The 27,581-nt window shown below is 42.5% G+C and overlaps 1 protein-coding gene across 1 annotated transcript in view; it reads right to left on the reverse strand.

Moving 5' to 3' along the window:
- Positions 1-23,160: 23,160 nt before the first annotated feature.
- LOC102920090 (uncharacterized) overlaps positions 23,161-27,581 on the reverse strand; it is a 30,451-nt gene continuing 26,030 nt past the window's right edge. Inside the window, exon 5 of the mRNA XM_076572311.1 lies at positions 23,161-27,440. Coding sequence (XP_076428426.1) covers positions 25,817-27,440 — 1,624 coding nt within the window. The 3' untranslated portion in view covers positions 23,161-25,816. The remainder of the gene's footprint in view (positions 27,441-27,581) is intronic.

Raw genomic sequence — 27,581 nt, forward strand, 5'->3', positions numbered from 1 at the left:
AGATAGAAGCCCCATGCTCTAATGCTTTCTGTAGATGGATGTGATCTCTGCAGCCCCTTATGGCTCCTTGTGGTTTCAGGTAAACCCAGCCCTACTGATGCCCAATCCCAAAACACAGAAAAATTATTTAAAATCTGCTTCCTGACACATGGATCATGGCACAAGATGTGGAATCTGATCTATCCACCTGCCCAGCACCATGGACACCTGAGAAATCTCTACAGATCAGAAACTCCCTTTGTCCCCTGGAAGTGAACTTCACTGAATCATACCATGGTGACGGGTGGTAGCAGGAATTTAGAAGTATTCTAATCATGTATTGCTCAAGGATGATCCACATCACCGCTTTCAACCACTTCCTAAACTATTTGTAACATTTAGAAGATAAACGTGAATGTGGAATGCAATATTCAGAACTTCTAGGAACCAAACCTTCACTTTTTCCAATTTGTTTTTCTACCCAACAACAGAAGCTATGCTTGTGTGTGCTCACTGGACAGTGATATCACAAAGCACTGTATCCTCCCAGCCAAGGCTACACAGCCACATCATTCCCAGGAAATCCCATACAGGGAGGCTCAGAGGAAAAGGACCACTGTCCAGGTCATCACATGGACCAACAGAACCACAGACTGACTCATGGTCCATTCAAGTCCCAGCAGAAATGACAGCACAGCAGACCAGCTCTGAACACCCCACACTCATGATGGTATTGCTTGTCATCTTCCTTACAACTCCCTACAGCAGAAGCAGAGAAGAATCCTGAAAAAGAACCTGCAAGCTAGTACTGTTATTGCTAAGACTTGCCAGAGTCCCTCATTAGCTATGGCCACCCTATTAGCAGCTCCACTACTGGGTGAGCAGAGACCAAATGACTCAGGCAGCACAGGCCTTCCCAGGCTGTCGTTACACCCCAGGAAACAGGCCCCAAGTAAGGAAAGTTTGTATTTTAGTAGGCATTCTTCCAACTCTCCCAGAGTACTTCTCATTCATCCCACAAGGCATAGGGTCCTTTATGTGCACATTCCATTACACACTCAATGTCCAGTGCAGCCAACTCTTTGCTTCTTAGTTGGACAGTCCTAGAGCCAAACATAGGTCACATTCAAATAGTGACTGCTGTTAAAGCAAAACAACAAGGAGGGGTCATGGTAGGGCGTGGAGGCAACAAAGAGACTCTGCTTATGATGTAGCTTTTATCTCAAACAATGTTTTGAAAAGTTGAAACAGGCTTTAGAGCCATATGCTCCAGAGATTAGGGATTTGTATGAGAGCCCACCAGGGATGACTCACACTTTTTCAATCTCAGCTGTAGATCTTAAACCTGAAAAATAATAGTCCTGTTAGGCAGGGCCACAACATTTTACAAAGATCCTCTGTTCTGGTTGAAGTAGTGCAACTGTAGAAATTGGGTTACATGTTAAGGTCAGGGCTTTACCCAGATTCTTGATTGCTATCATCTGTGGACCTCAAGAAATGGCCAGTCAGGACATTTATTGATGTCTAAAAGTGATTACCTGACTCCATATTGCTAAAATCAATACTGCCAAAGCAGGAAAGATCTCACCCTCCTTCCTGCATTCCTTCTCTGCGCTGTGACTACATCAGCCTCAAAGTTGGTCAGGGAACTCAACTCTTGCACAGGTCCTTTGTGGTGGTATTGTGTTCCCCAAAATATTGTGTACTCTAATAAATTTATCTGGGGTCAGAGAACAGACAGCCACTAAATACAAAGGCTAGAAAATGGTGGCACTCACACCTTTAATCCTAGCATTCCAGAGACAGAAATCCCTCTGGATCTCTGTGAGTTCAAGGCCACATTGGAAACAGCCAAGCATGGTGACACACACCTTTAATCCCAGAAAGCCAGGCTTTAATCCCAGGGAGTGGTGGTAGAAAGCAGAAAGATATATAAGGCGTGAGGACCAGAAACTAGAAGCTTTTGGCTGGTTCGGCATTTGGCTGGTTAAGTTTCAGGCTTTCCAGCAGCAGTTCAGCTGAGAGCCATTGGGATGAGGACATAGAAGCTTCCAGTCTGAGGAAACAGGACCAGCTCAGGAACTGGCAAGGTGAGATAGCTGTGGCTTGTTCTGTCTCTCTGATCTACCAGCATTGACCCCAATAACTGGCCTCAGGTTTGATTTTATTAATAAGAACTTTTAAGAATCCTGCTACAGTCCTTCTTCATTTGTAACTCCCCAGTAAGAGAGATTGGGGGACACTCATTCCCTGGCCTCTTATCCTTCTCACTGACCAGTCAAGGCCCAGCCTGGAAGAAGTTGCAGGACTGCCTTCCCAGCACTGGGCAGCAGAGGCAGGATTAGGTATTCAGAGTAATTCTCAACTTCATAGCTCCAGGCAAACCTGGGCTACAGGACATATTGCTCTAAGCAGAAATAAATAAATCAATAGCACTTGAGAAAAAAGGGATGTCATTCTTAATGAACAAGAAACATTAGAGATATAAACAAATAGAGAAAAGAGGAATAATACACATAATTTAAAAAATGTTAAAAAATACCAATAAGTAACATTTTTAAATGATTAAAAATGATATATTTTCAAGATTAAAAAATTTATCTGCCGGGCATTGGTGAAGCATGCCTTTAATCCCAGCACTGGGGAGGCAGAGCCAAGTGGATCTCTGTGAGTTGGAGGCCAACCTGGGCTACCAAGTGAGCTCCAGGAAAGGCGCAAAGTTACACAGACAAACCCTGTCTCGAAAAACAAAACAAAACAAAACAAAAATTTATCTTTATTGACTTAGAAAAAGAATAGGTCCTTACTTAACAAAGAGAAGGCCATTAATAAGTGATTGATCTTGCCTGTAAGTACACTTTGGCTGCTGAGATCTGTAACCTGACACACAGAGTTACAGACAATGGCCTAGTTCTCAAACCTCTAAGCTGACATATTTGTGTGAATCAGGGCTGATCGTATCTGCACGGATGCAAATTCAATATTCACTACCTCAGGGAACTATCTCAAATTTTACACCCACCAATTTGGTCTGTCTTCATTTACATGACATGAATGAATACGTGCTGGGAAATTATGAATTAACTCCTCCAGCCACAATCAGGTCCTTTTTCATAATGGTGACTCCAGCAGCTGACTGCCTACCCTGTTTCCCCCTGCAGTGTACACAATAAACTATTCCTCCTAATCTGGTCTGAAGGCAGAAGCCATGAAGCACATGAAAATCCTTTTTCTGTAACTGCAATAAACAGTCTACTACATGACTCAAATGGAGAACTTTAAATTCTGAGGTGGTAGTCATTTAATTTAAGAATTTTTGGAAGTGTAATATAGGACAGCAAGGTCATTGCCCTGGAGTGCAACAGTCTGAATTCAAGGCCACCTGAGTCAATAGAAGACCGCTTGTCTCAGAAACATTTTGCTAAAGGCTGGAAATATAGCTGCTCTGGAAATACTTTGTCTTCCCAGGGAGAAATCACTCCACACACTTAGGAGATTAATATAGAAAACTCTCTTTAATGATAGCATGCTTCTATCTCTGTCTAATGCTCACAGAGGAGCCAACCTGGACCGAGTCTGCATTCCACTTATGCTGTCATCCTTAGGGTTCTTTTAGGTTCATGCCCCAGGCTACACTTGGAACAACTTAAATAGGGACAGGAGACTGCAAGTTTGAACAGCAGCATCATGTATACACTTCCAGGGGGAAATGGAAGGAAGTGGGGAACTTCTATGAAGTCAGCAGAAACTGTCACACAAGGGGACAAATTCAGGAGGAGTCTAATCAAATAATACGCACAAGGGGACAGTGTCTTAAGGACATTGCTGACTCAGCCTACAGTGGCCCTGGAACTGACAACCACAGCTCCATGTGGTGGGAAGAGTTGGGTTCTCAGGATCTGAAGCAACCCCTCCACAAAGGCCCTGGCCCCAGACCACTACCAGCTCTATAGTCCTGGTTTTAGAGAAGGAACTCTGTTTCATTCTCAATATATCAAGAACTTAGGCCAAGCTCTCATTGACTGGGCCCCAGGCTGGTATTCCCTCTCCCAAGAATGTTCTTCCTCCCTGCCTGAGGGCCTAAATGAAAGCCTTGCTTGACCAGGCCAGTCCTTAACACAACAGTGTTTTGCTTTTCAAATAATTGTCACTTGGTGTCATACTGCTCATCTCTCAGAACTAAGATTTTCTCAAGAGAAGTGGAACTTGAAGGCACACCAGGCCTTAAGGGAGGTTGTGACCCTGTAATGCCTCCTTGAGCAGCTTGTTAGAGGCCTGTTCTTTGATACAGGAATGGGCCTAGTGCCTGGTAGTCAGGCAGGGGTGTCTCCTTTGTGATGGTTTGAAGCCAAATGTCTGGACAATCCTGGTGAAAAAAATATGTATTATGGCATCCTTATCTCTACCAGGCCTGGTTAGCACAGACTTATGTTTGGGGTGTTTTAGAGGCACTCCTCCCTTAGCTAAATTCTACTTTTTCAGACTTACTACCTACTAAGCCTTGGTCAATCCTTTCCATCACCAGTTCAACTCTACTCTTCATCACAGGGAAGTAGAGGAGTGCTACCCAACACAAGAGATGCCCTTTTCAACCTCCACAAAATTAAAGGTACATAATCTTACAGGTAAAGGTTAAATGCAAAGAGCTGAATGTCTAGAAGATACTGGAAAAATAGGCCTCTCTAAGTTTGGAATCCTGCCTGCCATGGATGCGCCAAAAGCATGGTGTTGTTGACTACTAACATGTTTCTACACACAGCTCCCTGTTCCCAATGTTCTGCAAAGAGGCAGCCCACAGAGCAAAGTTATTCCAAGGCCTGTGCCACGGTTCAGGGAGTGCAAGGACCACGTGGGAACTCACAGAGCAGGGAATTTGGCTGCAGATTCACACCCAGTCCTTAGGAGGACCCAACACACTGGATCTCCCATGTTCCTATCCACTCTTCCTCATCTGGGGACAGCAACCCCTTGCTTACCTTGACATGGCTTCGCAGCTCTTCCATGGCCCCCTCACGGCTCCCAGCAGCAGCACTCACTGCACAGCACATGTAAACACTGGGGCCAGCTCCTCTGCTAAGCCAATCCCATAACCTGGCTCCCTGAATGGAACTGGACCACTCTGACTGGCAGTTCAGCCCCGAGGCCCTGATTGGCTAGTGAGGCCTGAGTGACAAGAGCACCTCCCTTAGGGTTACAGTGTGCTTAAAGACACAGCACAATGGTTGCTGTGTCTGCCTCCCTCCCTAGACCCAGACCTTTTCCTGATCTGCAGAGATATGCATTTCATTAGCACTTACCCCCGGGCTCCTACAGCTGACCCTGCCATCTTCAAGCACTCCATAGGCACTTCCCCTTCTTCCTCCAGAACACAATGTCACTAATTTGCACAGCCATTTCCTCAATGTGGAGTGGAGTGATTTCCTGTCCCACAGGTGAAGGGTGCCCAGAATACTCACAGTTTTAAAGAGAGATTTAAGGACACAAAAGGAGATGTTTGTTCAGTGGCTTCACGCTGAGGTGAGGTGAACTGAAGGTCCTTTTACCTGTTAGTCACAGGCACTTCAGAGAACAAGGGGAGAAATGCAGGCACCAGATAAAAACACAGAATGATAGATTTGTCTCCCACCAGAAGGCTGAATGATGGCTCCATTGCTGTCGAAGTTTTCTTCCGGAAATCAGGGCAAAGTCTTGACAAATGAATAATTATAAAAAGAGTAGTCTTCAAAGTAAGTTGAATAGTTAGAGAATAATGGAGCTAGGAAGAATGTCTCAATGAGAACTATTGTTCGCCAGCACATCTTCTTCAGTGGGCAAGTGAAAAAAAAAAAAAAAACCACAACTGCATTATTTAAGGTTGTCTTCATGAGCAAGACTAGTAAAAATCAACCTATCCATGTGTGTAAAAAGTGGATTTATTAGAATGTCTCCCAAGCCGTGGTCCAGCCAGTCCAACAATGTCTGTCTACTAATGGAACGTTGAAGACTCCAGTGGTTGTTCAGTCCATGAGGCTGGATGTCCCAGCTGGTCTTCAGTATACACCAAAATTAACAAGATGTAGGCTCTAATACCTATAAAGGAATAAACTTGGTAGCCAGGGATAGGGCAAGCAGGCAAAGAGAGAGTATCCTTCTTCAATACCCTTTCATATGTAGTCTGCAACCAGAAGGTGTGATCCAGATTAAAGGTGAATCTTATTCTTTGTTTGAAGGCTTTTTGGTGTTTTTGAGACAGGGTTTATCTATGTAGCCCTGAAACTCATTCTGTATAACAGGGTGGCTTCAAACTTAGAGAAGTTGACTTCCTCTGCCTCTTGAATCCTGGTGTGAAAGCTGTGTGCTGCCACCAAGATGCCAAAGGTGGATCTCATCACCTCAAATGAGCCAGATTTAAGATGGGTCTTTAAGTTCAAAATCTTTAAGAAAATTCCCTGACAGGTGTACCCAACAAATTGGGTTTTCGTTCATTCCATAGATAGTCCATTTAGGTACCAAAAATAGCCATCACAACAGCCAAGACAGAACTGAGAAAGATTTCTTACCTGCAGGAGGGAAGGAGAGCATGGGAGTCATTTCCAAAGCAGTGTTCTCCTAAACAAAGGAAGCATGGGGACTTACTGAGGGAGTCTGCACACGTTCATGGAGAGTTCTGCCTATTCCTAAGCATGCTCAGTTAGCAAATCCACTTCTGAACACAATCACAATGGAAAAGCAGGGACATTTGGGACATTCTTAGCTCAAAGTCATGCCAGAACATATATAAATTATCAAAATAATGGAAGGAAATGACTTCTGGTATGTTCATCTTGTACCACAAGGTCTTAGCTGAAAATCAAGGAAATGACACTATGAAAGTAGATTGCTTTGGAACCTATGCTACATGTCAACCTTGATGTTTGATCTAAAAGATAGCTGTACCAATCCGCAGTTCTCACAGATACAAAAGACAGAGAACACAAATACAGAAAACATCAAGGAAAAGTCACCTAGCAGCACTGTATACTCTGCTCTTAGATCAGTGGTTATGATGAGCTCTGTTAACCTCAGAACAAAGCTGCTTTTGACTCTGAGCAGGCTGGCTCAGGGGAAGGCCACAGCTGCTTCTATGCAAGCCCAGAGGAGTTCGTTTTACCTAGCCCTGGCTGCTGTCTGTCTCAGAGCTGTGACATCACTATAGAAAATTCCATTCTTTCCTTTTTCTAATTTAAAATTAATTTCTAGTTATATGCTGTTTTTCCTGAATGTGTCTGTGCACAGTACCTAAGACACCAGAAGACAGGAGATGCCCGAGCCTGGAGCTACAGCAAATGGTTAACTACCATGTGGGTTCTGGGAATGGAACCTGGATCTTCTGTAACAGCACCCAGTGCTCTTAACTGCTGAGCCACCTCTCTAGGCCCTCCTTTTTTTTTTTATTAAATTTTTTCTATTAGAACATATTACATCAATTTCCCCTCTTTCCCCTCCCTCCATTTATTTCCACATACTTCCTTCCAATTTCCTCCTTGTTAAGTATATATGAATAAGTACACTGAAATATATGAATACATACTGCCCAGTCCATTTTTGTTATTTGTATGTATATGGTTTAAGTCTGACCATGTTGTACTTAGGGAGCTCTTCCCTGCCTGAGAATAATTCACTCACCTGAAGTAGAGTCCTACTTTGTAATCAGCATCAGTTGTCTTTCCTGGACTAGGCTGCCTTGTATAGGAAACATAATCAAGAACAGAAAATTTGGATTGGAAAATGCTTGAGTAGTTAAGAGTACTGAAGAATCTTCCAGAGCACTCAGCTTCCATTCCCAGTACATATGGAAGCTCACTACTGTCTGTAACTCCAGTTCCAGGGGTTCTGACAGCATCTCCTGGCCTCCCTAGTCATCAGGAATGAATGGGGTACAAATACATGCACACAGGGAAAAAAGCCATACACATAAAATCATGACTGAAATTAGATTTGTTTTTTTTTAAAGCCACAACAACAAAAACCATAAGAAAAGATGACTTGCAACATAAAACTCATTTTTTGAACTGTGTGTGGTGGTGAACTCTTTTAATACAGAACTCCAGACTCCAGACACAGAGGCAGGAAGATAACTGGAGTTTTAAAGCATGTACTACATAGAGAACTTCAACACACACATCCACCATCCATACAATGTTAAAAAAAATGAATAATAAAGAGCACAGGACATTTGGGACATCTCTTAAAGTCATTTCAGCTGCCAGCTCTTGTGCCCTGTGAAATCATTCTCAGAAATGAATATATCCAAACACATCAGCAGAGCCAGGTGATCTCCATGAATTCACACCTACTTAGCCTACAGAGTGAGTATGAGAGTAAGACATGTCTAAATAATACACAGTAACACACAGTAACATACACACAAACACAAAAACACACATATATTTGAATATAATTTTGCTTTGTTGTTTCAGACAGGATCTCATTAGAAAGCTCCAGCTGACAGAGAATTCCTTATATATAGTTTAATGAACAGTACATACATTGAATCTTATAAAACAAATTCTGATAAATATTTCATTCTATAACATTGGCTCATTATTCAAAGCATGACAGTTTTCTATACAAGAGGAAGCTTCCAAACAATATTTACTTCATATTTACTTGTATTTGAAGAGAACTGGAAGTGGGGAAATTTTACACTGTTTACATGCCTATAGGTTATTTTTCTTCATCCAATCATTCTATGTAATCAATAACAATCTTTTCTTAAACTCTTTCTATTTTAGAAACATTTTAACAAGTGTGTAAATTGAGCTGATTGCACATTTTGTTTTAATGCTAAGATTCCAACTTTTGAAGCTTAAACAATGCCTATTGAAGTAAATATTCCAGCTACCAGTAAACCAATGAATTTTTAAAATCTATTATGTATATAGTGTTCTGCTTCCATGATACCTACAAGCGAGAAGAGGACACAGAATCTCATTATACATGGTTGTGAGCCACCATGTAGTTTCTGGGATTTGAACTTAGGACCTCTGGAAAAGCAGCCAGTGCACTTAACCTCTGAGCCAATTCTGCAGCCCAAACCAATGAATCATTAAGGGGAAACCCACAAAGACAGCTGAACACTGCTCCTAGGAGCTCACAGACTGTTGATCCACAGCTAGGGAACCTGCATGGGACCGACCTAGGCCCTCTGCAAGTGGGTGACAGCTATGTAGCTTGATGAGTTTGTGGGGCTCCTATCTCTGGGATCAGAACCTCTCCCTGGTGCTTGAGCTGGCTTTTGGGAACCTATTCCCCATGCTGGATTGCCTCTCTCAGTTTTGATGCAGGGGGAGGATCTTGGTCCTATGATGACTTGATGTGACATGCTTTGTTGACACCCATGCAAGGTCAGCTCCTCTTTGAATGGAGAGGGAGGAATGAATGGGGACTTAGTAGAGGTGGTGGGAGGGAACAGGAAGAGACTAGGAAGGTGAACCTGCAGTTGGGATATTAACTAAATGAAAAACTTTAAGTAATAAATAAAAAAAATAATGTTTTTCTAAAATTGTTAAAAAATTTTCCAAGTATTGATTGAAGCTTTTGGAAGATCACACTTTTTCTTATTTGACTGGGACCCAAAAAAGAAAAGGAAGTCATTGAAACACAATTCTAGTATTATTTGTTGTGCTAACAACAAATTGAGTTAAATAGCAGTAATTGTTATGTTACATGATGTACTGAATGAATTAATATACTGGATTCCTAGGTTTTCTATTCACAACACAGAAGGACCAACTACACAAGTCTGCATAGTAGGAGCCATTGTTCATTGTATCAAAAGTAAAATCTGAAGAGTGTTTCTTGTAGATTTCCTCTCTGAAGGGTAACTAATCTGGTACTAAGTATTAATGTTCACAAGGAAGTATGATATGTTCTCCTATTTTTTAAGCTAGGTGAGGAAACAGTGAAGCCATACTCTTGAGAAAGGCTAAAAGTATAACTTTGTTTCTACACCATAATTTATTAGACCATGAAATTTTTGGTAGGGCCCACCCAAGGCTCCATGATAAAGTACGTGAAGTATTTAGTTTACATTGAACCCAAGGTGGGAATAATGACAAGGTAGCTCCTTGTGCTCCAATTGCACAGAAATGCAACTGAATCAAAACTCTTCCTGTAATTAACATAGTAAAATGACTTTTAGACATGTAAAAACAGCTTAGTCAGGAACCAACCCCACTACACCCAAGGCTGCACCTGATGACCAGAACCCAGTGACATCACTCACTCAAAACAAGCAGACTCCATGACACCCACTGGACAGTCTGTAAGGAAAGACCAAGAGATATGCACTGCACATCTGGAAAGATGCCACCTTGATCTGCCCTGTGTCTAGAGCATCTCTCCCAGGATGCTAACCCTCAAACCAGAGACTTCTGAGAGACTATACCTTCACCAGCAGTAGAAGCTTTAAGAAAAGCTGTCATTCCCAGCTCAGAAATCATGTGCTCATAAGAACGATGAGATAATTTCGGCACTTCAGTGACCCTGTTGAACTTAGTCATGAGGCCACGGCTGAGAACCCCTGGTCTTATTATCTTCCCATCCCCCTTTTGCCCAGGAATAACCAGATGAGCAAAGGTAATTGGTTCTCTTCTACCTTGAACATCATTCTAACACACAGGCCAACTTAAGGGCACAGTCTGGTACTTTTGTCCTGGTCACTCTACAGAGTTTGTTTCCATGAAAAAAAAAACATGGATTTTCTCAAAGAATCGGGATATTTAAGATGCCTTTGCTTTGAGAGACAGTGCCATAGAAAGAGTTCTTGGACAGTCTTAGCAATGAGTCAGTGGTTGAAGTGCAGATGTTTACAGTGTTCTCAGAGATGTGATCCACAGCAGGAGTGGGGGGTTCTGAGTACAACTACTTTGGATTCTGTCACAGGCAAGTAGTTGTGCACAGAGGACTGTCAGGGAGGGTAGATGTTCTTGGTCTTGAAGCCTGATTCAATAAATGCCTCTGAAGTCATTAAGGGAAGCAGGGTAACTGTGCAGTTTAGTACAACTGGCAGTGACTTCTAGGGTGAGAACACTGTTCTTGCCAAAAAGCTCCAAGAGCCACAGCTAAAACTCTTTATGCACACCCCTGCAAATGTCCTACTGCCTTTGACTCTGGGGCTCAGATACAGGTGAGCAGGATGCTATTATTATCTGTTCAGCAGGTTGGGGGATTTTGCTGCAAGATTTTCTTTGTGAGAAATTCTTGGAATTCAGACTGATGCTGGAGATGATTCTAAATTGGAGATGTCTAAGGTTGGGGGTTGTGGTTTTTATTGTGTCCATGTTTGATTTTGTAATTCTCAGGACACACTAGACTGGGGCAGTAGGAGAATGGGTCATGGGAACTATGGGAGTCCAGCCCCTTGATAGTCCTCTCCCAGGGTGTGGGAAGAATCTACAACCAGTTGATAATCTAATCTATGATGTTATGAAATGAATCTATGTACACAAAAGTCTTTAGTCCATACACTTTATTCTTCTCAGTCACTTCTCTCTCTACACAGCAGTGACTGTTCTCATGCCTAGCTCCTTTCTTGCCTCATTTCTCTCTACATTAATCTGCTATCTCCTCTAAGTTCTATCTTAATTCCTACATCTTACTTCTGCCTCATCTAGGTTCTCATCCATCTAGATCTTTCCCACCTTAGTTCCTCTCCCCTTTCCTTCTTCCTCATCTTGTTCTTCCTCCTCAGTTCTTCCCCATCTGGCTCTTCCTCATCTTCCATCTTGTTCCTCTAGGACTCTCTTCTACCCCTTCAATCTACTTCTTCCCCATCTCAGTTCATTCCTCCCAGTTCTTACCCATCTACTTCTTCCATTCTCTCTCTTCTCTTCTCTGTCTAGCCCTCCTCTGAAATTAAAACTGCCCTTTTATTTCTTTGATCCTTCACTCTCCAAGCTATCTATGCTCCTGCTGTTTCTGCAAGTGTGCTCAGTCACTAGGCAACTTGGCTGGGCAACTACCATCACAGATAGATGGACCTGTAAGTTAGAACCCTTAGGTTCTGAGTTAATTGATAAGGGTGGATCTAAAACTAGACATAAGACTTTGGAAAGGGGAAGGTTAAGCTTAATTAGCACATCGACCAGGCCTCAAACTGGTAGTCTGGATGCTTAAGTCTGTTCTTAGAGAGTACAGAAGTACCTCTGATAAAATACTTTAGTCCATTCAGGGATGGTCCTGGCCAGAATACTGCTAATGATGATAATGACAGAAAGGCCTGAAATTAGGGATCCTGGCTGCATTGATGCACAGGAAGTTGTTTAAATATTCTTTTAGTAGTGAGGAAATGCTACCCAAATGATGGAAAAGCCACAATAGCACACAAGAAATGCATAGTAGGGAATGGTTAATAATCAAAATTTAATATCACCAAGACTCCTTGAGCCTCAGCTTGACCTCTGGAAGACCCTTGGCTTCTTCTAGGTGTTAACTTGTCATAATCAGCTGAAATCCCACTTCATATATTTTTATGGCTTGCAGCAAATTGGGGTGTTTCTTCAAATAGTTTGAGGATTAGCCTAATTTCCCTCTCCTCACCTGCTCCCTCATCCAGGCAACACAATGGCCTCTGGGATGGGGATGGGGTAGGGACAGGTCAATGTCAGGTTTAGGGGTGGACCTTTCCCCTGATCAGTGTCTGATCCCAAGAAATTCCTTTTAGACAAAAGCCAACATTTCCTCAGGGGTTTGAGAAAATATTTTCTACTTGCTAAAAAGAGCCATTCTCCTTATTTCTGCCAAAAAGGACCTTTGGCTCTTCAGTACATACACCTGTGGTACCTTTAGCACATCAAGGTCAATGCTGGCCTCTAGGCTCCTTCAGTTCCTACTCACAAGTACTTGTTAATCCAGTGGTTTCCCCCCTTTAACACACTGTGCAGAGCTGCTATTTTAGTTTCTTTACTGGACTCTGTTCATTCAGTCACTAGGCTTATCCTCTAGCCAGAAGGCTGGCCAGGGAGAAGAGAGGCAGTGGGCACAGACTGCAGTTGTACAGATTGACGTGATAAGAGTTTGCAGAGCCATTGGATGCTCAGAGACTCTCTTTCCACAGTGAATGTCATGGCCAGGGGGAGGTTTAAAGAGGAGGCAGAGTAGGAGATCCTTCAGGTACAACATACTGGCCACTCCCACCTCAGGCTCCATCTCTCCTCCACCTAATCACCCAACATGGCTGCACCCAGGAGCCCTCACTAATGATCCAGCCGCAGACTCTCAGGGCCATGTCCTTGGGCCCTGCAACCTTGAAGTCCCAGCTATACAGGTGGTACCCAACCCCTGTGTCTTTTGGAGGCCACCAAGGAAGAGGTGGGCAGGGAAGGGCAGGGCCAGGCAGAGCAGGGCAGGGGAGAGCAGGGCAGAGCAGGGCAGAGCAGGGCAGAACAGGGCAGGGCAGGGAAGGGGAGAGCAGGGCAGAGCAGGGAAGGGCAGAGCAGGACAGGGGAGAGCAGGGCAGAGCAGGACAGGGGAGAGCAGGGCAGAACAGGGCAGGGCAGGGCAGAGCAGGGCAGGGCAGGGCAGGGGAGAGCAGGGCAGAGCAGGGAAGGGCAGGGAAGGACAGGGCAGGGCAGAGCAGGACAGGGCAGGGCAGGGCAGAGCAGAGCAGGGGAGAGCAGGGCAGAACAGGGCAGGGGAGAGCAGGGCAGAACAGGGCAGGGCAGGGCAGGACAGGGCAGGGCTGGGCAGGGCAGGGCAGGGCAGAGCAGGGCAAGGCAGGGCAGAGCAGGGCAGGGCAGAGCAGGGCAGGGCAGAGCAGGGCAGGGCAGGGCAGAGCAGGGCAGGGCAGGGCAGCCATCCAGGAGCCTTGGGGCCTGGAGCTGCTCTTCCAGTGCCTGTTGAAGGGAACTGGGAAAAATGCAACAACAATCAAAATGCCCACAGCAAATTGTGGGCCATACGTTGAAGAGACTTGTTACCATGGACGTTAAAAGCCACATTTCTGTAGGGAGTAATTTTTAAAGCTGTCTTTTCTGACAACTCCCTTTGCCATGGGCCATCTCAACCCTGCTTTCTCTAGCTGGAAGAAACGGACACACAGACAGGATAAACAACCAGCCACAGAGCAGAGCCTTTCGTGGTTCTCCTTTTGTTTCCCCGTGGGACTTGTGGCTTTTGCACTCCGTTGTTCAGACCTACATCTTATCCCTCCAAATGTGATTATTGACATTCCTGGGCAAAGCTGGTAGTCTCCTTGCATAGCCCTTTGAAGTTGCTCAGAAGGGGCAGTCATATGTCCTAGAAGGATGAGGAACTTATCAGAGTGACTTTTCCCTTCTAGTTACTTCTATGCACATTTGAAGGAGGGAGGTTGTCAAAGATATGTTTGCAGAAGTCTCTCTGCAAACACAGAAGTTAGAAGTACTCACAAGAATGTATACACATAGCTCTAGGATGAACCTGTGCACTAAAGGAACTAATGGGCAGGTTGCCAATTAGTATCCACACCCACCATACCTGACAGGTAAAGTCCTTCTCTGGTTTGACTTTTAAGGAGCCTCTCCTGACCTCCAAGGAAGGGTCACCATGAGGTTAACATTCATCTTTAGGGCTATGATTTCAGATCCACTTCTCCATATTTTAAGATTCAAGGGGAAGGAAAGTCACAGAAAAATACTTTCCAATGAAGTTAAGTTTTTATTTAAAAGATAGGAAGAATTAGGATAGCACTTGATATGGCAAGACACTATCTGATCAATGTGTGGACAGAATTCTATAGTGTGTTAGTCCATGGGTGTCAATTTGTCTTGTACGACTGTATGGAAAAGCACAGGGTGGGGTCAGGGAGAAACAGGAGCTCTTGTGGTACTGATATGCTGTGGTTAGGCATGTTATTAATTACTTTCACATCTTCCTGACTTATGGCAATCTCAGTGTTCCAAAGTGGTGTCTTAGCATCTTTATTACATTGAGTTTCCAAGCCCAGCAACATAGTAGGGGGAAATGGATTTTTAGCTCACAGGGCCAGGTTACAGTGCATTTTGCAGAAGTCAAGGCAGGAACACAGCTAGTCACATCACATCCATAGTCACCAGTGAAGAGAAACTCATTCACCCTGTGGCCCACTTGCCTTTGCTGATGCTCTAGGTTTTATCACTGTTACACAGTTCAGGTCTCAGCCAATGAAACGATTCTGCTAATTATCAGGGCGGGTCTACCTATCTCAATGAATAATCTATAAAACACACAGATATGCACAGACTCAACCTGATTAAAATAATTCCTCCACAACTAGGCAGTGGGACCAAGTCCTGTGCTCATTGCATGAGTTGGCTGTTTGAAACCTGGAGCTTATGAAGAGACACTTGGCTCAGTCTGGGAGGAAGGGACTGGACCTACCTGGACTGAGTCTACCAGGGTGATCGAAGTCCTCGGGAGAGGATTTGCCCTGGAGGAGGTGGGTATGGGGGGTGGGCTGCGGGTAAGGGGAGGAGGTGTGAGGGGGGAGAATAGGGGAACCCATGTCTGATATGTAGAACTGAATAGTATTGTAAAATAATATATATAAAAAATTATATATATATATATATATATATATATATATATATATATATATATATATATATATATATAAAAGAAAGAGAAAAAGGGAAAAAAATAATTCCTCCCTGGGAGTCCTTCTTCCCAGTTGGCTCTTGTTTGTGTCAGTCTGATAACAAAATCTAACATGTACAATGCCTCAGCATCATTTCCTCACTTAGACCAGATTTATTACCTGAGTCTAGAGTCTCCAATGAAACTGTAGGCTGGATGCTCTTATATAGGAAAGGACTTGCAGAGGAATTTCCTGAATGTGTCTTTCCCATAAGGAAACCCAAGATACATATGCCAGATTACAGGTTTCTGATGACCTTCAGTACACAGTAAGAGCAGGCCACATTGAACTGCTCCACACAGTGGACATCACCCCAGGATACCCATGCTGACCACACAGAATTTAGTCACACTGTAAGCCCCTCACTCTTCTTTAGGTACTTGTTCTAAGCTGTGCCAGCTTCTTTCTGTGGCACAACCAATGCCTGACCCTTTGCTGTTTCCATCCTAAACCCAACAGAACACATCTATTTTTTTAAAGTGGTGATAACCAGGAGTCTGTCCCCAGCATATATGATGGACTTTCCTCTGGTGCATCATATCCTCTTCTGCGCCCTTTCTTCTAGGACACATGGAACCAGGAACTGCTGTGGGCACCCTCAGTGCATAGTGCTGAGGAGAGCCAGGCACTGAGATGGACCTGAAGACTTTCCACTTTCTGAGAGAGGCCTCCATGAACATCACCATGGATACACCTCTGATTAAAGATATCATCCACACTTCCAAGGTCAGCAGGAAGCTGTTCTCTGACTTGTTTGTAGAGGTCCAGTGTTCCTTGTGCTCATGAATGCCTATGATTTGTTTTCTGATCAGTGTGTTGTGTTCAAAGGGCAGGTTTGCTGTATTGATAAGTATTTTGGTTTTTAGGAAGTTACAGTAGCCAAAATTGGACATAATAAAAACAAAATATGTGTTCTGGCTAAAAGTAACATGAAAGAAGAGATAGAGGAGCTGGACAGACACACAGGCATGCAGACAGCCAGACACACACCCAGCCACCCACACAGACACTCACACATCCCTGAGCCAACCACCACACACAAAAACATGCAAGGAGAAGGGAGCAAGGTACCAAGATTGGGGTGGAAGATGTTCCTGGCCAAACGGGGCCAAAAAAATGGAGCTTGGGTCTTTGTGCTCTACTGGTACATGGTGGTGGTGGTGGTGGTGGTGGTGGTGGTGGTGGTGGTGGTGGTGGTGGTGGTGGGTTCTAGGACAGAATTATCATGGGCTATCCTTAGTTCCATCCAGCCACAACTCCCACAATCAAGGAAGAGCCAAGAGTCCACTTTTTTCCCTGCCTACCTCTGGCTCTGACAGGAATATTCTTCTTGAGCAGACACCAAGACATCCACACATGCCCCCCCACACACACCCACTTTGCAAGCACTCACAAACCCCTCCTCCTCTCCTTCCTCCTTCACCTTCTCCTCCTCTTCCTCCTCTGCTCAGGACATCCTTCTCCTCCTGCTGATCCTCCTGGAGAATACAAGAAGACTGGACAGCGGCAATCTGGTTAGAGAGAGTTCCGGGGATGTGGGTGGCCAGGATGGATTTTGCTTCTCTCTTTGGAACTTGGAATGGCAGCTCTTCTGTTCCTAGTTGTACTCCCAACCCACCTCTGCCCTCCATGTGAAGTGCAGACCCACCCCTTCCCCAGGAGGAGGGAGAAAGGCACACTGGCCAGTGTGGAAGATGCTCCTCAGCCTCCTGGACCTACAGAAATTGGAACTTGGAACGTGGATCTTGGTGCTCTGCTCCTGCATGTTGACAGGGGGAGCAGTTTCCAAAGAGATGGGCTGGGGATGTAGCTCTGGAGGAGTGCCTACCTAACATGTATGGGGCCCATGTTTGAGATCCATCAACGCAAACACAGACACAGACACACACAGACAGACAGGCAGACAGACAGACACACACACAAACACAGAGACACATACTCACACACACACACACACACACAGAGTGATATTTTATTTGTATGTTAATAAATAAAGCATTTCTGGATATCAAGGGGGAAAAGGTCAGCCATTTTTAAGTAAACATAGAAGTCAGGCAGTGGTAGCACATGCCCTCAATCTGATCAGGTGGCAGGCAGCTTCTCTGTGTGTTCAAGGACACACTAGGGAATAGTCAAGCATGGTGACACTCGCCTTTAATCCCAGTACCAACTATAGAGACCTGGAGGTCTGTACAGACAGGCAGTAATAAGGAAGTGAGGTAGGTGGGATAAAAGCATTGAGAGGGTAGAACAGCAAGGTAATAAAGGTGTGTGTAGACAGGAAGTAACACATTTTTGGTAGCTGCCGAGCTGGAGAGTTAATGTTGGTGGCTATCACTAGTTCCCTGATCTCTAAGGCTTTCTCGCCTATATTTGGCTGCATCTTTTATTTAATAAGACCACATAAAAATTCAGCTACATTTGATATCCCATTGTGGGGCAGGAATTCATAAAAAAGAAAAGTCAGTCTGCTGTGGCCTTGCTGGCCCCAGCTAAGCCATAGTTAAAGGCCAGAGCTTTGCTCAGCTGAAGATGCTAAGGGGTAGAGCTGCAAGTGGCCAGATTGCTTGTGGGGATCCAGAGCCCCTGGCTCAGGAGCCTGGCTCAAGCTGGAGAACATGGCCGGACTTTCTTTAGCTGTTTTTTTTCTCCTGGTGGCTAGTAGGCTCTCTCAGGCTCTCTCAATCTCTCTCTCTCTCTCTCTCTCTCTCTCTCTCTCTCTCTCTCTCTCTCTCTCTCTCTCTCTCTCCCTCTCTCTCTCTCACCCTGGATTACCACCATGCTAGGTAGCTGCTTTGAATCTCCCTCAGACTTCTACTATTCTATGTAGACTTTGTAAGTCAATTAAGATATCAGATATCTTAAAGGGAGAAACTAGTTAAAAGAGAAATTGTTTTCCACATAAGAAATGGGAAATCCACACCAGTCATCAATCAGTACAATCTCTCACAGTTATTGCAACCAACCAGTATGATCTGGTCAAGCCATCAATTGAGGCTCCCTCAAATGACTCTAGCCTATGGCATGTTGATAGCTGAGGCAAACTAGGACATACAGACAATATATGAGAGCATTTTAAAAATTCAAAACTAATGGATTAACCATATAAACCACTGAAATACCAAAATCCTAAAGAAGGATGATAGCAAAAACTGGACGACACAGATATGCCAAGAAATAAGCAAAGGAAAGATTCTATGATCAAGTGGAGAAAAATAAAACAGTTTCTCCACAGATAGTCCCCAAACCAACAAAAACTTTAGGAACTCATAACAATACAGTAAATTTTCAGAATACAAAAATAGGTGAATGTCTATCATTTTCAGAGAAACTAAAATATAATTAGGTTTTAAATAATAAAATTAATTCGGTAATAATTAATAAAATAACCAAACAATGATGGCACTACTGATAAAGGGAGACACCAGGCAGACCTATACATATAACACTGTCTTTTAAACAAGAACTACAAGATTATAATCAAATCAGAGAAATCACTGGCCAGCATGGGTCCTCTGTTCTCCAGTTCTCTCCATTGCCAAAGGAGAAAATGGGTTGGGAGTGCAGTGCTGTATCACCAAGATGGGAGGGTGTGGCTTAATGCATTCTGATGTGTCAACACTGTAGAAACTAGTTCTGACTGCTGAATACATGTCATTCCCTCATGAGAAAGAAAATTATGCCTGATAGGATCACTTAGACACCATTTTGTTTTTTATGATTAATGATTGAAAGAAAGTCTGCATTAGAGTAAGTAAGGAAATGAAAACTTTTAAAAACAGAAGCAAGATGACATATTTTAAAGAATCATTCATTGCATGATTTGTATTATACAGCATGCAAAGCAACTAGTTTTGTTCTAATTGCTTCATAACCCACAAGAAATTTTGAAAACAATTATCCCCAGCTTTAGGTGTCTATTTGGGGGTGTGAGAGAATGTCTTCCATGAGTTATAGGTGACACACCAGCAAAGAGCGTGTCAGACCCCCTGGATATGGAGTAGCAGGTGGTGATGAGCCTCCCAATTTGGATGTTGGTATCTGAATACAGTCATCCCCAAGAAGAATACTTGCTAAGTGACCTGCCCAGCCCTCATTGTACTTTTTATCCAATAAGTTAAAAGATTTTTACAGATTAACCATGACAACAGCAAGCAAAAATAACCCAAATAAAGAAGAGTAAATAAACAACCCCTGGGAAATTGATGCATTAGTATTAAGATGTTGCATATGCAAGCAAGACACTGCCCACTACCCACTGAACCCCTTTAAGCCTGTTCAAATATCTCAGACTGCACATAGCACACTTCCCAGCCCTGACTCCATATCCTGGGCTACAATTTTGGAAAAAGACTTCTGCTTTACCAAGTAACAGGTAGGACACTGCCCACAGCCAGCTAACACTCCTTAAAGCCCACTCAGCACATCAGACAACATAGCCTCTCTTTGGTTCCAAACTAGGGCACACAGCCCCAGCAGCCTTACAGGAAGTGAGGCTGCTCCTATGAACACTAGGTAAGACACTGTCCACTGCACACTAAACCCATTTAAGCCTGCTCAAAAATCTTAGACTGCACACAATGCCCCACCCCAACCCATGGTGCGATATCCTGCTCTACAACTTTGGAAGACTTCTACTCTACCAGAGGCCAGGCAGGATCTAGGACTCCCAGGTCAAAAACTTCAGAAGAATTCAGCCTTCCTGGAGCACAGGTCAGATCTAGGTTCCCCAGCAATGGCAGCTATACAGGAAGAGAGGCTGGTCCTAGGGACCCCAAATGCCAGACAAGATCTAGGGACTCCAGTATGTACTCCCTCTCCTGGGCTCCATATCCTGGTCTACAACTTCGGAATAGGACTTTGGTCTTAGCAACGATCAGGCCAGATCTAGGGATCCCTATCCCCAAGAAACCTAGGGTGACACCCTGATGAAATGAAAGTTGGGCTTATCAGTAGAACTCTTGGCCACTTAGGCCAGAAGACCAGAGGGGAAAGAGAAACAAAGGAACAAAACACACATCTAACAATGACAATTACATGAATTGACAACTATACCTAATATCACCCCAAATCCAGATGCCTAAATGCCAGTGTAAAGAACACAATCAGTATTAGAAAGTGCAGTATGGCATCACCAGAGCCTACCTACTCTACAGCAGCCAGACATGAGCAATTCAACAGAGCTGAAGCATAAGAAAATAACCTTATGAAGATGATAGATGTCCTTAGGGAGTATATGAACAAATCCCTTAAAGAAACAAAAACTTGGAAGAAAACAATAAATCCCTAAAACAAAACCAAGAAAAAGCAAACATTCCAAGATTTGAAATGAAAATAGAAGCCATAATGAAAACAAATGGAGGGAATCCTGGAAATGGAAAATCTGAGTAAGTGAACAGTAACTATAGATACAAGCATCACCAACAGAATACAGGAGATGGAAGAGAGAATCTCAGGCACTGAAGACTCAGTAGAGAAAGTAGATTCTTCAGTCAAAGAAAATATTAAATCTAAAAAATTCCTACCACAAATTATCCATGAAATCTGGGACACTATGAAAGGACCAAACAAAAGAACAACAGAAATAAAAGAAGGAGAACAAAACCAGCTCAAAAACTCAGAGAATATATTTAAATTAAATCATAAAGGAAAATTTTCCCAACTTAAATAAGCACATGCTTATAAAGGTACAAGAAGCTTACAGAGTATCAAATAGGTTGGACCAGAAAAGAAAATCCCCTTACCACATAATAATCAAACACTAAACATTCAGAACAAAGAAAGAATATTAAAAGCAGAAAGAGAAAAATGCCTCATAACATGTAACGGCAGACCTATTAGAATCATACCCAACCATCAACAGACACCCTAATATCCAGAAGGGCCTAGACTGAGGACTTGCACACTACAAGAGACCATGGATGACAGCCAGCAAAACCATCAGCCACCATAGATGGAAAGAAAAACAAGATATTTCATAACAAAATCAAATTGAAACAATGGCTGTCCACAAACCAAGTCCTATAGATGGTACTAGAAAGAAATCTCCAACTCCAAGAAGTTAACTACAACCCATAAAAACACAAGCAATAAATAATCTCACACCACCAAAACCCAAAGAAGGGAAACACACACACACACACACACACACACACACACTACAACCACCAACAACAAAATAATGGGAATTACCAATCATTGGACATTAATATTCTTCGATATATATGGACTCAATTCACCAGTAAAATGATACAGGCTAATGAATTGGATACAAAAACAGGATCCAACATTCTGCTGAATACAAGAAACACACCTCAGCCAGGTGGTGGTGGTGCATGCCTTTAATCCCAGCACTTGGGAGGCAGAGGGAGGTGGATCTCTGTTCAAAACCAGCCTGGTCTACAGAGCGAGATCCAGGACAGGCACTAAAACTACACAGAGAAACCCTGTCTCAGAAAACCAAAAAGAAAAAAGAAAAAAAAAAAAAAAGAAAGAAACACACCTCAACATCTAAATTAGACATTACCTCAGAGTAAAGGGTTGAAAAAGATTTTCCAATCAAATGGATCTAAGAACCAAGATAGCACAGCTATCCCAATATCTAACAAAATAGACTTTCAAACAAAATTAATCAAAAGAGATGGAGAAGGGCATTTCATATTCATCAAAGGAAAAATGCACCAAGATGATGTCTCAATTCTGAACATCTATGCCTCAAATGGAAGGGCACCCACATTTGTAAAAGAAACATTACTTAAGCTTAAATCACTCAGAGCCCCACAGAATAATAGTGGGAGACTTCAACACCCCACTCTCAACAGTGGACAGATCATCCAGACCGATCATCCAACTAAACAGACAAATAAGGAACTAACAGACATTACACTCAAATGTTCCTGACAGATAGTTACAGAACATTTTATCCAAACACTGAACAATGTTCTACTGAGTTACCACTGGGTCAAGGAAGAAATAAAGAAGTTAAAGACTTCCTAGAATTCAATGAAAATGATGCAAAACATATCCAAACTTATGGCATATAATAAAAGCTGTCCTAAAAGGAAAGTTCATAGCACTAAGTGCCTTTATAAAAAATGTGGAGAGATCCCATACTAATGACTTAACAGCACATCTGAAAGCTCTAGAACAGAAAGAAGCAGACACACCCTAAGAGGAGTAGATGGTAGGAAATAACTAAACTGAGGGCTGAAATGAATAAAATAGAAACGAAGAGAACAATACAAACAAGAAATAAAACAAAGAGTTGGTTCTTGGAGAAAATCAACAAGAGATAAATCCTTACTCAACTAACTAAAAGGCAGAGAAATGATACCCAAATCAACAAAACCAGTTCATTGATTTACAGGGCTAGAGACATGGACAGACAGTAAGGAAAAGTTCATTCCCAGGTCCAAAGTCTGGTTTTTGACAACTTCCTGTGATTCTTGCTAAAATAAGATCCAAGGCTCTAACATTATTGGGTACCAGCATGCACATTCACATATGCACACAGATATATACTGACACCACATAATTAAAATTAAAACAACTCTTTAAACAAACAATTATTAACTGATGAAAGTTTTTCTATTCTAAGCATTTATTCCTATAACACAGGTGTTGAGGTATCTAACGGATTACTTTCAGAGCTTTTCGTCAGCATGAATTGGTTCATGTAACAGAAAACAAACATGTAGACTTGAAGCCAGAGAAATCAACCCTTCTAAGTTGGTGGTATCATTTGGGAAGATTTAGAAAATGCTGCCCTGCTGTCAGTAGGGGTAGGCTTTGAGAATTTACATCCACACACCATTTCCAGTTCCAACTCTCTACTTGGTGCTGCAGGTTAAGGAAGTGAGTTCTTAGCCTCCTGCATTAGCTGCCATGTCTGGCATTTGTTGCCACGCCAATTTCATGGTCATCTTGTATTCCTCTGGAACCAAGAGCCAAATTTAACTCTTATAAATTGACATAGACATTATATTATAACAACAGAAAAGTAACTGATACAAATCCATCAAGTTTTACACCTTAATTATTTAATGTAATTAAAGAGAAATATAAAATATAAAAGAGTTACATTAACATCTAAATTTATAGTATGAGAGTTCCAGCTCTGGATAGAAAGATACCCTGACTGTCAGAAGTCAGGCTACACCTACAGCTGTGAAAGGAAGGTATCCTGGATATCTACAAGTGTGAGGAGAAAGGTATTCTGATTATTGGGAAGTCAGGCGATACCCGTAGCTATGGAGGAGGGGTACTCTGGATACCTACAGATCTGAAAAGAAAGGTACCCTGGATAACCAAAGCAGTGAGGAGTAAGAAATACTGACTGTCCCGGAAGTCAGGCTACACCCAAAGCTATGTCCCAATGGGGAAAGGTTTCCCCTCAGTATGTGGTAATCCTGCTCCTCTCTGAGAGGGAGCCATTACAGCAGGGTTCCTCACCACTCTGCTAAGATATATCCAGTGGAGATATCCATTGCTGCTCTGCTCCACTTCCCTAAGGGAGTTTCACAGGAGATTTGTCCATCACTTCTCTGTTGCACTCCACAAAGAGTTTCTTCTGAATTCTGGACCAGATTGTTACTTCTCTGCTTCACTGATGGGGAAACCCAGAAGGAATGTAGCAGTGCGTTCTGGCTCTGGGGAATAGATGTCAACTCTGCTCTCCTCCCTTAATGGAGTTTCCCAGCAGAGGTATCTGTTGCTTCTCTGCTCTACTCCCAGAGACATTCCAAGCAGAGCTGCCATGTGCTTCTCTGCTCCACTCCACTAGGAAGGTTCCCAGTAGAGGTGTCCATTGATTCTCTGCTCTGCTCCAACTAGGGAATTCCTGAGCAGAGATTCTACTCAGCTCTGGCAAAAGAAGTTCTTCATCCAAAACTTATTCAAGAGATTCATTTGGGAGGGGGAATCCAGGAGGGTTGTTCCCTCTCCCGGGGTGGAAAAAGGCAGCTCAAAACTGAACAGGCACAACACTTACATGGGGCTTCTTAGGTCCGAGTTTTTTCAGGGAGATTTCTCAGCATGAGAAGTGGTCAGATTTCAATCCCTGAAATTGAAGAAACTCAGATATAGGCTGGATTTTGTCCTCAGTGACAGTTGATTTTGTGCTTAGGGATTGGTTGGTTTCATGCTCACTTGGGCAGGAGTAGAGTGTGTTTCTTTGGCTCTGGATTCAGGGCCAAAGTGTGTGTCTTTCACTGATTCAGGTTTCAGAATCAGAGTGTCTTTCTTTAGGCGGCCATTTTACCCTACAAATAGGGTTTCATAAATCATATTTTTCCATGCTCTGCGGGGGTAAACAATATAAAAATGGACGTCATAAAGTTTGAAAAGATTGCTGTCACTGTCAAATTATTTTCTACAGCATAAATACTCTTGAGTAGTTGAATGCAAGTGTCTTGGATAAAGATCTTATCAAATACTTTATAAGTACTTCCAACAAGTACTCAAAGTCTCTACAATATGCAAAGGCTCTAACAGATAGATTACACTCAAAAAGATCTACTCCTCTACAAAGTGCATAACTTTACTACACTGACTATATTTTTAGGGCTTGTCTGCAGTATTTTTCTCATGATTTCAACGACTACTCATACAGGCAAAGGCTTTACCACACTGATTACATTCATAGGGTTTCTCTCCAGTATGTGTTCTTTTATGCATTTCAAGAGCATTGTTACAAGTAAAGGCTTTACCTCATTGATTACATTTACAGGGTTCCAATCCAGTATGTGTTCTTTTATGCCCTTGAAGATGGTTGTGTCAAACAAAGGCTTTACCACATTGATTACATTCATAGGGTTTCTCTCCAGTATATGTTCTTTTATGGATTTCAAGAGTATTTTTATGAGTGAAGGCTTTATCACATTCATTGCATTCATAGGGTTTCTCTCTAGTATGTGTTCTTTTATGTATTAGGAAATCCTTGTGATGTGCAAAGGCTTTACCACATTGATTGCATTCATAGGGTTTCTCTCCAGTATATGTCCTTTAAAGCCTTTGAAGATGGTACTGTCGTACAAAGGCTTTACGACATTGATTACATTCATAGGGTCTCTCTCTAGTATGTGTACTGTTATGTATTTGGAGACCGTTGTGACGTACAAAGGCTTTACCACATTGATTACATTCATAGGGTTTCTCTCCAGTATGTGTTCTTTAATGTCTTTGGAGAGAACTGTGACGTGAAAAGTCTTTACCACATTGATTTCATTTATAGGTTTTCTCTCCAGGATGGGCTCTTTTATGAATTTGGAGATAACTGGGATGAGAATAGGCTTTACCACAAAGATTACATTCATAGGGTTTCTCTCCAGTATGCAAACTTTTATGTCTTTGAAGATTACGGTGGTCTGCAAAGGCTTTACCACACTGATTGCATTCATAGGGTTTCTCTCCAGTATGTGTTCTTTTATGGATTTCAAGAGTATTTTTACAAGTGAAGGCTTTTCCACATTGATTGCATTCATAGGGTTTCTCTCCAGTATGTGTTCTTTTATGCATTTGAAGAATATTTCTTTGATTGAAGGCTTTACCACATTGATTGCATTCATAGGGTTTCTCTCCAGTATGTGTTCTTTTATGCACTTGAAGAACATTTCTTTCAGTGAAGGCTTTACCACATTGATTGCATTCATAGGGTTTCTCTCCAGTATGTGTTCTTTTATGCCTTTGAAGATGGTAGTGTTGTGCAAAGGCTTTACGACATTGATTACATTCATAGGGTTTCTCTCCAGTATGGGTTCTTTTATGCATCTTGAGATTATTGTGACATACAAAGGCTTTACCACATTGATCACATTCATAGGGTTTCTCTCCAGTATGTGTTCTTTTATGGACTTCAAGACTAATTTTATAAGGGAAGGCTTTACCACATTCATTGCATTCATAGGGTTTCTCTCCAGTATGTGTTCTTTTATGCCTTTTGAAATCCTTGTTATGTTCAAAGGCTTTACCACATTGATTGCATATATAGGGTTTCTCTCCAGTATGTGTGCTTTTATGGATTTCAAGAGTACTTTTATGAGTGAAGGCTTTACCACATTCATTGCATTCATAGGGTTTCTCTCCAGTATGTGTTCTTTTATGCGACTGAAGAGCATCCTGATGTAAAAAGGCTTTTCCACATTGATTACATTCATAGGGTTTCTCTCCAGTATGTGTTGTTTTATGGTGTTTTAGAGTCCTGTCTCTTGCAAAGGCTTTACCACAAAGATTACATTCATAGGGTTTCTCTCCAGTATGTGTTCTTTCATGGAGTTTAAGAGAACTGTGCCATGCAAAGGCTTTGCCACAAAGATTACATTCATAGGGTTTCTCTCCAGTATGTGTTCTTTTATGGACTTTAAGAGAACTGTGCCATGCAAAGGCTTTGCCACAAAGATTACATTCATAGGGTTTCTCTCCAGTATGTGTTCTTTTATGGCTTCGAAGATGACGGTGCAGTGCAAAGGCTTTACCACATTGATTACATTCATAGGGTTTCTCTCCAGTATGTGTTCTTTTATGGATATCAAGAGTATTTTTACGAGTGAAGGCTTTACCACATTCATTGCATTCATAGGGTTTCCCTCCAGTATGTGTTCTTTTATGCATTTGAAGAGCATCCTGACGTTCAAAGGCTTTACCACAAAGATTACATTCATAGGGTTTCTCTAGAGTATGTGTTCTTTTATGGCTTCGAAGATGATGGTGCAGTGCAAAGGCTTTACCACATTGATTACATTCATAGGGTTTCTCTCCAGTATGTGTTCTTTGAAGATGACTGTCATGTGCCAAAGCTTTATCACATTTAGTATACACAAGTTTGTCTCCAGTATGACCTCTTTCATGCCTACAAAGATAATTGGCACGTGTAAGGGCTTTACAATGCTCAATACAGGGTTGAATCTTCATATCTGTATGAATTAATTTTACAATTAGGTCCAATGGTAAAAAGGAATATGATCTTAAGGATTTATCACTGTGCTTACAC

This window comes from Peromyscus maniculatus, chromosome 5, assembly GCF_049852395.1.
Source record: "Peromyscus maniculatus bairdii isolate BWxNUB_F1_BW_parent chromosome 5, HU_Pman_BW_mat_3.1, whole genome shotgun sequence".
Taxonomy (NCBI): domain Eukaryota; kingdom Metazoa; phylum Chordata; class Mammalia; order Rodentia; family Cricetidae; genus Peromyscus; species Peromyscus maniculatus.